This window comes from Camellia sinensis, chromosome 12, assembly GCF_055761805.1.
Source record: "Camellia sinensis isolate YWXY chromosome 12, ASM5576180v1, whole genome shotgun sequence".
In the NCBI taxonomy this organism is placed as follows: domain Eukaryota; kingdom Viridiplantae; phylum Streptophyta; class Magnoliopsida; order Ericales; family Theaceae; genus Camellia; species Camellia sinensis.
In genome coordinates, this window is record NC_138972.1 from 144,340,060 (window position 1) to 144,355,663 (window position 15,604).

At 36.1% G+C, this 15,604-nt stretch overlaps 2 protein-coding genes across 2 annotated transcripts; both read left to right on the plus strand.

Moving 5' to 3' along the window:
- Positions 1–823: 823 nt before the first annotated feature.
- Positions 824–5,142, plus strand: LOC114259671 (phospho-2-dehydro-3-deoxyheptonate aldolase 2, chloroplastic). The gene is made up of 5 exons (XM_028199695.2): positions 824–1,689; positions 2,482–2,759; positions 2,888–3,164; positions 3,404–3,649; positions 4,585–5,142. The coding sequence occupies exons 1-5, from the start codon at positions 1,198–1,200 to the stop codon at positions 4,840–4,842; spliced, it is 1,551 nt and encodes a 516-aa protein (XP_028055496.2). The 5' UTR covers positions 824–1,197; the 3' UTR covers positions 4,843–5,142.
- An 8,592-nt stretch (positions 5,143–13,734) lies between these two features.
- Positions 13,735–14,950, plus strand: LOC145803953 (uncharacterized). Its single transcript, XM_082897345.1, has 3 exons — positions 13,735–13,861; positions 14,002–14,346; positions 14,757–14,950. The coding sequence occupies exons 1-3, from the start codon at positions 13,735–13,737 to the stop codon at positions 14,948–14,950; spliced, it is 666 nt and encodes a 221-aa protein (XP_082753471.1).
- The last annotated feature ends 654 nt before the right edge of the window (positions 14,951–15,604 follow it).

Consider the following 15,604-nt stretch of genomic DNA (forward strand, 5'->3'; position numbering starts at 1 on the left):
AATAGCGGATGTTATTTTAGCATATTATTTTATTTAAGTTACAATTATTTTATTTAGTTCACATTATCTTTTTATTACATCACTTTAAATTCAATTCATATTTCATAATTTTTTTTATAAAAAGTTAAAAAAAATATACTAATTTAATACTTTTCAAATAACCCAAGTCATAACAATGATATGTTGCTTGTGTTTGGCAAGTGGGTTTGCAGGTTTTTTTTGGCTATTTTAGCCACAAAAAACAAAATAGGCTATTTTAGCCATAATAAACAAAACATCACATTCAACCTATAATCATTACATTCTTCTCTCACAAAAAAACTCAAAAAGCCAAAAAGTCCTTCCCAAACCAAGCTTTTAAGTCCAGGCTAAAATAGCCCAAAAAGCCAAAAAGCCAACCCACTTCCCAAACGGAGGCGTTGTGAGTCAGTGGAGGTTTTTTTCAAGTCTTTTTCAATAATTTAAATCGTTTATATTGTAGAATTTGTCGAGTATATCATCCATATAAAAAATCAAGTTAATCAGAAATTTATAACCCCATGATCAGATTCGAATTATTTTATAAAAATTATCTACATAATGTCAACTGTTTATTTTTTTTGAAAACAAATATACTCTCGTTATAAAGTTATAAATTTTTAATCAATTTAATTTTTTACATGAATAATTTATTTAACAAATGGTTTAAATTATTAAAACAACAATGTTACAGACTCCCGTGACTCCTCCAGTGCCACATGTCGGCCTGGGATTGGCCGAAAATCTTAAAAAAAAAAAAAAAAAAAAAACTATTTTTTTTTTACCAATGAGAACCGGACCCCAACTGGGGTTCGAAGCTTTATTCTTATTAAAAAACATTCGAGAAAAACTTTGATAGGCTCACAGCAATCTGCTGTGACTTAGCATCCCCAGATCCGTCCAATGCATGGATGCTGGCTCAATCAACAAATCAACACCCTCCTTCACATGCTTTTGTGTATCTATTTATCATTCTCTCTCATCACTACTCTCTTTCTCACTACCCAAACACCCAAGAAAGATCACATACCCATCTCCTCTCTATCAATCCATCACTCCAATTCTCTTCCTCACCTGACCTCAATTTCTCTATATAAATCCCCAATTCACAGTTTCTCGTCTCTCTCTCCATAGATCTTTTTTCTCTCTCAGAAAACAAGCTGAGAAGAGAATAAGAACATGGCTCTGTCCTCCAATTCACTCCTCACCAACAACAAACCCCATCTCCTCTCACCTCCTTCCTCAAAACCCACCACCCCTTCACTCTCTCATCTCCTCCCCATCTCCAAGCCCCGACCCATCTCCGCCGTCCACTCCGCCAAAAAACCCCCCAAGTCCACCTCCACAACCACCCAATTCCCCCCCAAATGGACTCTCGATAGTTGGACTTCCAAACAAGCCTCTCAGCTTCCCGAATACCCGGACAAAGTAGAGCTCGATTCGGTCCTCAAAACCCTCGAATCGTTCCCTCCGATCGTCTTTGCCGGCGAGGCTCGGAGCCTTGAAGATCGGCTCGGCCAGGCCGCTCTCGGGAACGCTTTTCTCTTGCAGGGAGGTGATTGTGCCGAGAGTTTCAAGGAATTCAATGCCAACAACATTAGGGATACGTTTCGGGTGCTTCTGCAGATGGGTGTAGTTCTTACGTTCGGTGGTCAGATGCCTGTCATCAAGGTCCCAATCTTTTTTCTCTCCTCCTTTTTTATGTTTCCTTTCAATTCATATATATATATATATATATGCATGTATGTGATGAAAAGGAGTTGTGGGTATGATTAATTTGGTGGTTTGAAGTTTGGGTCTACAGAATCTTTCTTTGTTCTCTTTTTGAATGATAGTTAATTTTTTTATTTTTTTTGAATTGTTTATGAAGCAGATGTTTTTGTGTGCCTCTGTCTATCTGTCTCCAAGTTTTGGGCTCAGATCAGGAATCTTATTATTCATTTTTTTTAACTTTCATTATGATTGTGGATGATTTGATCAGTTACATATTGAGTTTTTAGAGAGTTTGCTCTTTTTGTGTATTTTTTGCATAGGCTTGATGCTTTTTCGATAAAGTTTGTTTATTTACCAAAACAAAAAAAAAAAGTCTTTTGGATGATATTGAACTGGGTGATTAGAAGTTGTGGCTATGAATTATGATAGTTCGGGTAGGAAGAAATGCAAATCAACATGTGAAGCTAGGATTGGAACTACTCTTATTTGTGTCAGTTGATCGTTCCTTGTGTCATGATTTCTTCAATTTCATGGAATGCCTTTCAATTGAATGTTTTGGTCTAGTGCAAAGGTGATTTGTGTATTTGATAAGATTAGACATACATATGACCACATCGAGTTGCCAATATCTTATGAATCCCAATTTTTCAGAATACATTTATGTTCTATTTGGACTATATATTTATATCAGACACTATAGATGATAGCTTTTGGATTGAGTGACTAAAAATTACGGGGAAGTTGTTTTAGGTTGGAAGAATGGCTGGTCAATTTGCGAAGCCAAGGTCAGATCCGTTTGAAGAGAAGGATGGAGTGAAGCTGCCTAGTTATCGGGGTGACAACGTGAATGGAGATGCATTTGATGAGAAATCGAGGATTCCAGACCCTAATAGGATGATCAGAGCTTACACACAATCTGTGGCAACATTGAACCTCCTTAGGGCTTTTGCTACAGGAGGGTATGCTGCCATGCAAAGGGTTAACCAATGGAATCTTGATTTCAGTGAGCACAGTGAGCAAGGGGATAGGTATGGTGTTAGCTCCTTCAATTTAAGTTAAACTTCATATACAGAGTTTGAAACTAGCGTCTTCAATTTAATTCAAAGTTTATTTCTGTCGATTTGAATGATTTTTTGCTATTTGTCTTTTCCAACAGGTACCGTGAATTGGCTCATAGGGTTGATGAAGCCTTAGGGTTCATGGCTGCTGCTGGCCTCACGGTTGGCCACCCAGTTATGACAACAACGGAGTTTTGGACATCTCATGAGTGCCTTCTTCTGCCATACGAGCAGGCACTTACTAGGGAGGATTCAACTACTGGCCTTTATTACGATTGCTCTGCTCACATGATTTGGGTTGGGGAGCGCACGCGGCAACTTGATGGTGCACATGTTGAGTTCCTACGAGGAGTTTCCAACCCACTTGGCATCAAGGTATGTTTTTTACTCTAATTTTTCATTTAAATCTTAGAAATTACTGTTTTAGTTCTTTAGTCTTCTCCTTAGTTTGCCTTGATTCCTTGGCTTTGGGGTTATCTCTTGTACTAATGTACAACGATTAGCATCTAAATTTGAAAAAATAAATTTATTTAGTATTTATCTGAAGAAGTGAAATCAGCTTTCTGTGTAAAGAGTAAAATTTGATTGTCTAACGCAAAGGGTTTGCAATGCAGGTGAGCGATAAGATGGATCCAAATGAGTTAGTTAGGCTCATAGACATACTGAATCCTCATAACAAGCCTGGAAGAATAACAATAATCACAAGAATGGGAGCTGAGAACATGAGAGTAAAGCTTCCCCATTTGATTAGGGCCGTTCGCAGATCAGGCCAAATTGTCACATGGGTTAGTGATCCCATGCATGGAAATACTATAAAAGCTCCTTGTGGCCTCAAAACTCGTTCCTTCGATGCAATCAGGGTATGGTTACTAATATCTCTTAGTTTGTACCTTTCTTCTGTGTGTAGGATCTATATGTTATATTCTACTTCATTGTTCACGGCCTTTTGATAAATGTCATTGTCTTTACCATAGAACTGTTTAAAAATCTCTGATTTAGTTCCGCAACCTAACCTCAGTGATTTGAAAGTAATTTGTAGTTTTTTTTTTTTGTTTTGAAATCTTTCCTTCTCTTGCTATAGGTATTGTCTTACAGTCCTAATTAGGTTGTTTTTGGCTATGATATTTCATCACTCAACAGTGTTGAGTGGAGTCTAATGAACTTGGTTCCCTCCCCCATTCCCCTTCTTTTTCCTTAATTTGGGATGGGAGATTGAAATATGTTTTGTGGGTAGGACCGGAACTGCTGTTGAAAAATTAGCTCAAATGAAAGTCAAGTGATGAGATTGCTTACTTGCATGTAAGCCAGGCATTTCTTAAGTTATCACGATAGTCACATTTCATAGCCTGCAAGGCTGGAATTTCATTAGTAACAAGAAGCTAGTCTGCTCTTCTCCATTTTTTTTTGATTTGTTGTGTATGTGGTTTTTTCAATTTGGGATCTTTGCTTCTCTAGTGGCTGTCTCAGGTCTGTCTCCGTGTGTGTGTGAACATATTAGTCCAAAAACGACTGCAGCTCAAATATAAACTTGGAGGAAACTTGGTGCTTAAAATTATTTGCAATTCTTAATGACGATGATGTTTATTTTTCAATTTGGGATCTTTGCTTCTCTTGATCATCGTGATTTTCAGGGTCCTAATTGATTGCACATTTGTCTGGTAATAAATATTTTTTTAAAGCTTAATTTATTAACCAACTGGAGGATTGGTGGCCCTCCCCCTCTCTCTGGTTTTCGTGGTTCTCAAAAGAGGAGAATGATAGTAACATTGATAACGATAGTACTTTGCTTCGACAGGCTGAGGTAAGGGCATTCTTTGATGTGCACGATCAAGAAGGAAGCTACCCAGGAGGGGTGCATCTGGAGATGACGGGGCAGAATGTGACTGAATGTGTTGGAGGTTCGCGAACCATTACTTACAATGATCTGACCTCACGCTATCACACCCACTGTGACCCAAGGCTCAACTCTTCTCAATCTCTAGAACTTGCCTTCATTATTGCGGAGAGGCTCCGAAAGAGAAGGCTCGGACCGCAACACTCTTTCAGGCTTTAAGGAAGCTATGGTTTGTCACCCTTGTCTAAAATTTTAGCACTTGGTTATAAACCTTGTTTGTTTATCTATCTATAAGTTATAACTAGTGTTATGTGTTTTGTGTTAGTCTATGAGTTCATAATTTATATATCTTTTGTTTTCTGGACTAGGCCTGTTTTCGCTTTAGAGAAATTTCTCATATGGAAGGTCATAGATGTTTTCCTATAAAGGGATGCTACCTACACGTTTCGAGTTTCATTGTAAATTTTTGTTTTGGGTGTTAAATTAATTTTCCTATCAAAAAAAATAATATTCAACATATTTGTTGGTTGTTATGATCAAAGATAAAGATGAATTATTGAGGTTGCAAAGGGTAAAATTGTTCAATAGTGGACTATTAACTGTACTTTGTCTTCATTGATTAGTACCTGTTTGGATTTTGAGTTAACATATTAAAAACTAAAAATAAAATGACTTGGATTATATATATATTTGTAGGTTGTTTTGGCAGAGACTGGGAACTTTGAATTCACATAAGATATTTTTTGATGCCATATACAGCCAAAAGCAACAAGTTTTATTTGCCCTTTATTTGTTTTCGTATTTACCTAATTTATGCACAATTTTTTTTTTACCAATTCTTATTATTATTATTATCATTTTGCCTGTGCAAGTGCAGTTCGGTATTTTATAAGAAATAAATATATGATACGTTGGTGAGACACAGAAATTTCTAAGCTTGAAGACCAAGTTCATTATTTTGATAGAGAAATTTCCAACTTCTTGTGGCTTCACTCTCACATCTTTCCCTTTTCTTTTCTTTTCTTTTTCGAGATTTGCTGACAATTAATCATTTGAAGCAAATGGCACTGAATGAAATTTAAGTACGAAATGGAACTGGGAAAGAACTTTGCATGAAATGAAATTAACATCGTGCAAATCAAATCATGTAAGGAATTAGATATCTCGACAATTTAGGATTGAACTCAACCTGACCAGGATGATTGATTGAACATACCAAATTTACACTTTGATATTATCATTTTAGCACAGTAATTGAAGATATTGGCCGTGTTTGGGAACCATTGAGACAGGCTATTTTATCTTCAAATGGCAAAAAAGCTTTTTAGTCTCACCTAACCCGTTGATTTTTCAAAAATAAAAATAAATAAACAAATAAATAAATTGGAAAGCAGCAGCAGACAGCCTACAGACAGTTAAATGATCATTTTATCCTTGTAGATCAATTTTGAAAAAGTTAAGATTAGGGGTAAATTTATTATTTTAATCTTAAACATTATTTCAAACATATTTTTTGTTAATGTACACCTCCTACACCACTAAAACCTACCACTACCACTACACACCTCCACTACTCCTCACCCGCTCCACCTACCACCTCCACTATACCTACTACCACCACCCACTCTACACCTACTACTCCCAAAACCTCTCTATATATAGGACTTGTAATATACAGATAAAAATATCAAAAAAAACAACAATCTTACAATCAATCAATCAATAATACAGTATTTTTTATCATGGTATCAGAGCAAGGTTAATAACCTGGTCATTCTGCTTCACCGGCGGCCGGCAGCCTTGCCTTGGCCGACCGCCGGACCTCTACACATTCTCTAGCTTCCTCTATCTCAGTCACTGTCCTAGCCCCTCCCTCGGGCATGGTCTCCCCTCTCTCTCTCTACACTCAAAACAGAGAGAGAGAGAGAGAGAGACACGATCAGAGCTCGACCTTTTAGGTGAACTGTTTTGTTGTTGGGGAGGTGAAGAGCCGAGAATGGTGGGTATCTTCTCTAGATTTTCTGTCAACAGAAATATTCACCGACGAACCCAAAGTGCAATTGATGAGAGGGAATTTTTGCCCTCTAATTCAGAGGTTCCAGGTGCAGCTACAGTTATTACTGGTGCAGCAGTAACTGCTGCTCATGGGATTGAAGTTGCAGTTGAGTTTAAACCCCTTGAACACCCAACTGAGCCTCTTGACAATGATCGACCGATTCTGTGCCCAATCCGCAGGGAAGAACGAGACGAAGAGTACCCACCACCGGCGCCACCCTCCTTCGACGGGCCTCCACCACCACATCCGCCGTCATATTACGAACCACCGCCACCAACTGTGTATGGAGGCGGCCCAGGCGAACCATACCAACTGTTAGGGTTGTCCCCCAAGCAGAGAGTACTTTCTCTCTCACTATCCGTGACGGCCAGGTCATCCTTGCCCGCTCCAATCACTCCGATCCTTTCCAGCACTGGATCAACGATGAGCAGATCCGTCCACGAGTGACGGATGAAGAGGGCTTTCCCAGCTTTGCTCTGGTCAATAAGGCCCCTGGTCAGGCTATCAAAGTGCCGAAACCCATCCCCCATCTTGCTTTTTCTTTTTTTTATAGTCCCACCGAGAGAGGTCCACTTTCCTCCCCCATCAACACCTTTCTTTTTTTAATTTTGTTTTTCCTCACTGGACTGCCACTATCCTCATCCCACAACTCATTCTCTTTCTCTCTCTTTAATAATCAAACCCATCTTTTACGCACGCCACTGATACACAAACCCAGCATAATCATCACTCCCACTAAAATCACATCCTTCATACCCATTATTTTTCAAACCCATCTTTTACACTGCCCCATATATATAGATATATATATATATTATTATTTTCTTTTATTTTATTGTTTTTGTTTTGTCAAGAGGGGGCACACGTAAAAGAAAAAAAAATAAAAATAAAAATAAAAATAAAAATAATAATAATAATAAAAAACACACAAACAACCCACAATTTCCATATTTGTTGCACAATCCACTCATTTTATTCTTATCGGGATCAACCCCGATCCACATTTTACACAAAAAAAAAAAAACAAAAAAAAAAAAAAAAAAAACAAAAAAAAAAAAAAAAAAAAAAAAAAAAAACAAAACAAAAAAACACAAAAACAACAACAAAAATACACAAAACATCACAACAACAACAGCTTTGTTTTCTTTTCTGCAGAACCCACCGACCTACTCTACCGCCGGTCTCTTCTTTTTGCCTCCGTCCTGGGCGGCCCTTGACGGTGTTGCCTCCATGCTTCCTAGACCACCAGGCATGATCACTACACCCTGCTCCTCCACTCCCGCATATGGCGGCCCTCCAAATCGGAACATCACGGTGGCCTTCCGCTTCAGCTCCTTGTTTTCTGCCCTTAACACGCTTATCTCTGCTCGCGCATCCTTATACATGCGTTGGAGCAGAGCCAGCTGGGAGTTTAAATGCTGCACCTCATTTGTCCTACTCTGCAGCCGGTTCGACAAATTTGTGACCGCCGTCATGCTTTCCACACATGCCTTCAAAGTATACTGATTCGCCTCCACATCCGTTTGCACTGCCATTTTTTGCTCCACAGACCGCATCGGAAAGTTCAGAGGAGCAAACCCAGCGGTGTTTGGTTGAGGTTCACTGGCCACCGCACCAGTTCTCTCTCCTGTGGACTCGTTGAGATCGGGAAAGAGAGTGAGCAGCCCACGGGACGACGAAGCCATTTTCTGGGCAACAGCAACAGAGTGTTACAGCCTATCTCTCTCAGCAAAATGACCTCTCTTTCTCAGCAAAATGAAGAAGTTTTCAGAGGTTTCTCTCAGTTTTTCTGTCTCAGTTTCTGCCTCCTCCGCTTCGGTTTATAACGACCATGACACAGAGACAGCCACGCGCATCGCGCGCCTTTTGACACCGACAACCTGGCACGCCTTTTCATGGCACGCCTTTTCATGACTCGGGCACGTCTTTTGATGACACGCCTTTTGATGGCACACCTTTTGAGGGCACGACTTTTGAGGGCTCGATATCTACATCCATGTATATTTTTTGGGCAGCCTATATACACCCTCATACAGTGTCTTTTACACCGGCCAGCTTTATCAATCCCTTTGTTTCAACCTCAAATAGGTTTCTATCTTCACACCTATTTGAGTTTGAGGGGGGGTTATACACAGTATCATGTATAAGTCACTCATGGCGCACTCCCTAAGTCGCCCCCTTGGTACACCACCACAACATTCTACAACGGTCCGACATGACCCCATAAACTGTCCCGACATTGATTCCGGTCAGCTTCTACAACGGTCCGACATGACCCCGTAAACTGTCTTCTACAACGGTCCGACATGACCCCATAAACTGTCTTCTACAACGGTCTGACACGACCACACAGTGTCTGCTACAACGGTCCGACATGACCCCGTAAACTGTCTTCTACAACGGTCCGACATGACCCCGTAAACTGTCCTGCTACATCGGTCCGACATGACCCCGTAAACTGTCTTCTACAACGGTCCGACATGACCCCGTAAACTGTCTTCTACAACGGTCCGACATGACCCCGTAAACTGTCCTGCTACAACGGTCCGACATGACCCCGTAAACTGTCTTCTACATCGGTCTAACACGACCACACAGTGTCTGCTACAACGGTCCGACATGACCCCATAAACTGTCTGCTACATCGGTCTGACACGACCATACCGTGTCTCCTATCCTGTTTTATTTATCAGTTTATTTTTCTGTTTTGTTACTCTCTTCAAACTCAAGTTGGTTAGTTCCTATCTTGAGTTTGAGGGGGGCTGTTAATGTACACCTCCTACACCACTAAAACCTACCACTACCACTACACACCTCCACTACTCCTCACCCGCTCCACCTACCACCTCCACTATACCTACTACCACCACCCACTCTACACCTACTACTCCCAAAACCTCTCTATATATAGGACTTGTAATATACAGATAAAAATATCAAAAAAAACAACAATCTTACAATCAATCAATCAATAATACAGTATTTTTTATCATTTTTTAATAAAACAATCAACTCAAAAATTTAACTCAATTTTTTAAACATAAAAATTAAAAAACTTTAAAAAAAAAAAAATCATCTTCCAAAAACCCATCACATCATCTGATAAGCAACAAGTCAGCGTGTGATTAAACCTAAAATTTGATAAGATATCGGAATTTTTCTCTCTCCAATTGGTTATTGTATTTTATGATAATTTCGTAAAACTTGACATGACACCTTACTATGTTAGCCCCCTTCTCTCAGCTAGCTCCGTCATATCTGTTCATCTCTTTTTGTTAAATAGATATTTACGCCGTTTGATTGGGAGATTTATAAAAGAATTTTAAAAAAAAAAAAAAAAAGTGTGTGAATATCTATTTGTCAACAATTAGGTCAAGTTTGGCTAGTCAAAATAAGTACGAATTTTTTATTTTTTTATTTTTTTTTTTCATCATATCACCTCTATTTTTTTACACATCTTTTCGTAAAAAGGCAAAAAGTACACTTATTTAGGTCATCCCAAACAATCGTCATATTATTAAAAAAATAATATTGTGATATATTTTAATAGTAAATTGCATATTTTTTTCTTTTACATCTTATGTCTTGATATTGTTTGCTTCATTAGTTTGAGTCACAAATAGAGGTAAGTGTAATTATATCAAAATTATGAAATTTATTATATTTGTTTTTTTCAAATCTTAAGAATCTTACCCCCCAAAAAAAAAAAAAAAAAAAAAAAAAAACTAACTTTTGATTGAAAAAATTAAATGTCACATAGTTTTTAGCAACTTTTTAATTAAAAAAAAACCATCAAATAATTACTTTAATATACCATCCCATCTCACATGTCATATCGCAGAAAAAATTAACTCTAAAGTCTAAAAAATTAATACATTCCCGTTTAGCTTTCAACATAATAATATTACTCTGCGATGTTTTAGAAAAATAGTTAAAAAGTAACTTTTTATAATTTTTTTTTTTGTGTAAAAATTAACTTTTTTGTAATTTTTTTTGTATAAAAAAACAAAAAAACTAACTTTTTTAGCTTGTTCCCAGAACACCACTCTAATTAGGAATGTAATAATGACCCGGCCCGGCCAAAATGAGCCAGACCGAGCCGACCCAAGCAGGCCTCGCGAGCTCTCTCCTTTTTAGTGAGCCAAACCATGGGCCAAAAACTGAGATCCAGGCCCAAGCCCAAATACACTTATAATAGGGCCTAGGGCCAAGTCGGGCCTTATCTTTTTTTATTAGGAATAAAAAATAAAAGAAAAATTATAATAAAATATTTTAGTTAAAATTAATGAGATATTTTGTTTGGTTATGTTTCATTGTGATATTTAAATTTAATTATGTATGACTCATGTTTTTTTTAATTATGAACTTATAACTAAAAAAGTATGTAATTATGTAATTTTTTTTCTTTCAAAATGAATAATTTTATATATATAAAAATGAAACTTTCAATATTACAATATTAAATTATATTTATATAACATTTATTGAATGAATAATTTTTATTTGAAAATGAAATAAAATATTACAAAAATTAATATGATTAAATAAAATAAGTGTAGATTATTGAGCAATTACATCACTATAGGTCAAGTACATCACAACTAAGTTGGCACCTACTAGCTTACCAATCATTTGCATTATACTCTACTTCAATAATCTAATATTAAAAATTAAAAAAAATGAAATGAAACGAAATAGTAAAAAACAAATTGTTGATCAATTATCGGAGGAGACAGACATTTCAGTCGTGTTGCCCTATCCAAATCATTGTGAATTCATTTTTTTTTTCATTATAATTTTGTCTTCTTGTAAGCACATGCATATGATTTTTGGATATCATCAATGCCTCAACCATTTGGGGTGAAAGCCTGCTCCGGTAATCGCTATATACCCGTCCAACTGCACTAAAAGCTGTTTCTGAAGCAACTGTAGAAATAGGAACGGTTAGTATATCATCGGTCAACTATGAAACCACAGGCCACATAATTTCATTTTGTTTCCACCATTCTAAAATGTCAAAATCATCAGAATCATCCACTGACGGGCTTTCCAAATAACGTTGTAGTTCAAAACTGCTTATAGTTGTATGTTGAGAAATTCTTATACTTTTTATTGTTGAAAAAACACTTAAATCTCCTGCCTCGAAATGAGACTGCTAGCGTAGTGTGTGTGAGTGTATTTACAGATACAGTTGTCCTGTATTCAAATAATCTATTGCATGTTTGCATAATAGGGGCAAACTGTGTTTGATCAACGATAAAAATTCTTGTAAACCAATTTCTTTATACCTAGGATAAATTATTATGGCTAAACCTAATAGATAAGGCAAATGATCAAAATATTTATCAAATTTTGCTTTCATTGAAGTAATATTAGATATATATATTTTTTTTTCAAAAAATAAAAAATAAAAAATAATGCTAAAAAATATATTGAAATTATAATTTTTTTAAAAATTTAATATTTCTCATTAAGAACATCTACAATGCTTTATCAAATTTGAGTAAAAATTTGACGAAAAGTTTGATCTAATATGATGTACCTAATGATAAATTTAAAATTTTCATCAAATCTTGTTACAAGCCCGGTTGTCCAAGAGGATGTCTAGGAAGACATTCTGCCATAAGCAAAAATTGACGTTCATATAAAGAAAGTCCGGTTGTCTGGGAGGATGTCCGGCCCAACGACCATCTACAAAATTTGATGAAAGGATAAATCTCTCTTGATTTTATAAAAAAATTAATTTTCCCTTCATTTAACATCATTTTGATAAAATGATCGAAGCTGAATTTTAAAGTGTTTTAATTTGATGGACGGTAGATGGCCTAATAGTCTTTAGAACTATCATCAATAATACTTTTTTAAAAGTCTAAAATACTCATTCCCAAAAAAGCATACAAAAGTTGGAATGAACATGATTCAAATTAGTTCGGTTTAATCATAAATTAATATCAATCTATTACCTATGATTTCATCAAATTTGAAACTAAACAAATCCATGATAATCTTAGAATCAATCCAATTCAAACCAAACCACTAAACCACCGTTAGGTTCAGTTTGAAACCGCAAATTTTTAAAATATTATTATTATTTACAATATGATCACAAAATATTATTCACAACTTAATAATTATGTACATGATTGTCTAAAACTAATTCTATCATTGTACAAAAATATACTTATATTCGATAATAGTAAAGAGTTACAATTTATATATATTTGATATTGTAGTATATATATTCGATAACAAATTACATATATAATTTAAACGATCTGATTTGATTTCAATGGAATTCGTAGTTATAAAATCATGAATCAAATTGCGTTCATCTATTTAAACCAAACTATGTAATTTGGTTTGAACCAGAGCAATTTATGATTTTTAAAATTTTTATGCTCAGCCTTCTACAAAGTTGTATCTTTAGCATGACCATGAACTATTCACCCAGAGCATCCACACAAATCTCTTCAAATTTTTAGTCAGATTATAACTTAAAAAGCTATTTTGTTGTTTTAGCTAGTTACCTTTTTAGTACCCACTTCATCAAACTCTTTATTCTAACTCAATCCTATTAAAATATTATTTTTATTATATCTGTTATTCTTTCTTTTTTTATTAAATTAATGAGCTGGCTTGATCAAGTAGGCGTTTCTAGCCAAACAATTCCTATGTTCCTTTGTAAAGGTAAATTGGAGGAAACAGAGGCTTGCGGTTCGGCTCGGGCAGTCATCGTGCTGATCTCCGATTGAGTTGAAAATTTTTGTGGTTGATCTACTCAATTAATTTTAAAATATAAACGGATCAGATCATTAAAAAGTCACCGACACGGTGGCCAACTGGTGCGTTTCGGGCAAAACATAAAGACCCCAAATCCAAAACTAGACCATTTTCTTCAATTATTCTGCTATGCATTCCAATGGCTATATTTATCAACGATCATAATTTTTTAAACGGTCATATTCTCCTACTATAAACAATAATATATATTCTCTAATTCTCACAATCTAAATGAAATATTTTTCTTTCATTCTATCCTCATTAGGTTTTTATAAATGGATCTTCATTTTCTAGACATGATTTTTTATGACTTCGACTCCGACGATGAGTTGGAGATAGTTACAATAGCTTCTATGGAAGCCGAGAGTTCATCAGAGTCACGACATGTTGCTTGTAAAAGACGTGAGTTCGGCGTAATCCTTTACAAGGCCATCAAAGGCTTTTTCTTGACTATTTTGCTGATCAACCAGTATATCCTCCCAAATTATTTTGGAGAAGGTTTCGAATGAATCGTTCTCTTTTTCTCTGCATTCAATTTGAAGTAGAAGCTTATGAACCATATTTTGTCCAGAAAAGAAATGGTGCTGGAGTGCTCGGTTTGCCTTCTCTTCAAAAAATAATTGTGGCTCTTAGAATGCTTGCTTATGGAGTAGCAGCTGATTTTATGGATGAATACTTGAGGATTGGAGAAAGTATTGTAGTGAAAAGCCTAAAGAAATTTGTCACAGCAGTGGTTGTAATTTGTTCTGATGAATACTTGAGGTCACCAAACAATGACAACATTGCTAGACTTCTAGCTGTTGGCAAAAGTCGCGGTTTTCCTGGGATGTTATGGAGCATTGATTGTATGCACTGGATCTGGAAGAATTGCCCAACTGCATGGAAATGTATGTATACTAGCCATGTATATGAGCCAACAATTATTTTGGAAGTAATAACATCATATGATCTTTGTATATGGTATGCATTTTTTGGGTTTCCTGGGTCTAATAATGATATTAATGTTTTAGAATGGTCTTCCGTATTTACCGAGCTTTCTTAAGGGCGTGCTCTTCGAGTTAATTATATCATCAATGAAGTGAATATACCATGGGATACTACCTTGCTAATGGTATATATCCAGAATGGGCAACTTTTGTTAAAACAATTCCTTGTCCAAAAGGAAAAAAGAATAAACATTTTGCTGAAGCCTAAGAGGCGTATAAAATGGATATAGAGCGTGCATTTAGAATGCTTTAAGCACGTTTTGCAATTGTGCGTGGACCTGTGTGACCATGGGATCTTCAAACTCTTAAAGATATTATGAAGGCTTGTATAATACTACACAACATGATCATTGAGGATGAAAGAGATGACGGAGGAGAGCAAAACATTGATTATGAGCAAATCGATAAAATCCCTCGTGCACAAGTGTCACTTGAATGTACACCTGATATCATGGAATTTATTCAACAACATCGTCGCATAAGAGATAGAGAAACTCATTCTTGACTCCAATCGGATTTGGTTGAGCACTTGTAGCAAATCTATAGCCAATCTTAGGCTGGAATAGGCAAATCTATAGCCAATCTGGAATTAATGAGAATGGACCTAAACACTAGGTTGGTTCTGTTCTTGGGTTGGAATAGGCAAGTTTTTTCCAAGTCAATACTTCTGTGAAATATTTACTTGTAGATATATCAGAGATCGTAGGAAGATATTTACATATGTTTTTCACATTGATGTTTTTTGGATTATGTATATTGTATAGCAATGTAACATGGATCTTGACTTATGAGATAACCTATGTAAAAATTGTTCTATTTTCTATTTGACAGCTTTATATGATTAATATGTTCATTTTATAATACTTTCAGTACTAATTATCCATCTCATGATTACAACCTTTGCTGTAAATTGTAAGTTTTTTTTTTTTTTGAACTGTTGTAGCTTGTAAGTTGATTTTCGGGAAAGTCATTTGTTAGACATATTGAAAACAGCCGCAAAGCAGCCCCGAAACAGCAGCAAAACAGCCCTGAAATAGCAGCAAAACAGCACAAGTAGCAGTAGAACAAAGGATGCTGAAAATACACTGGGTGAACATCCAGGTGGACATCCAGGCGGACGACTGGTGGGTCAATCGGTTAGCCAAAATCAGCCAAGTTT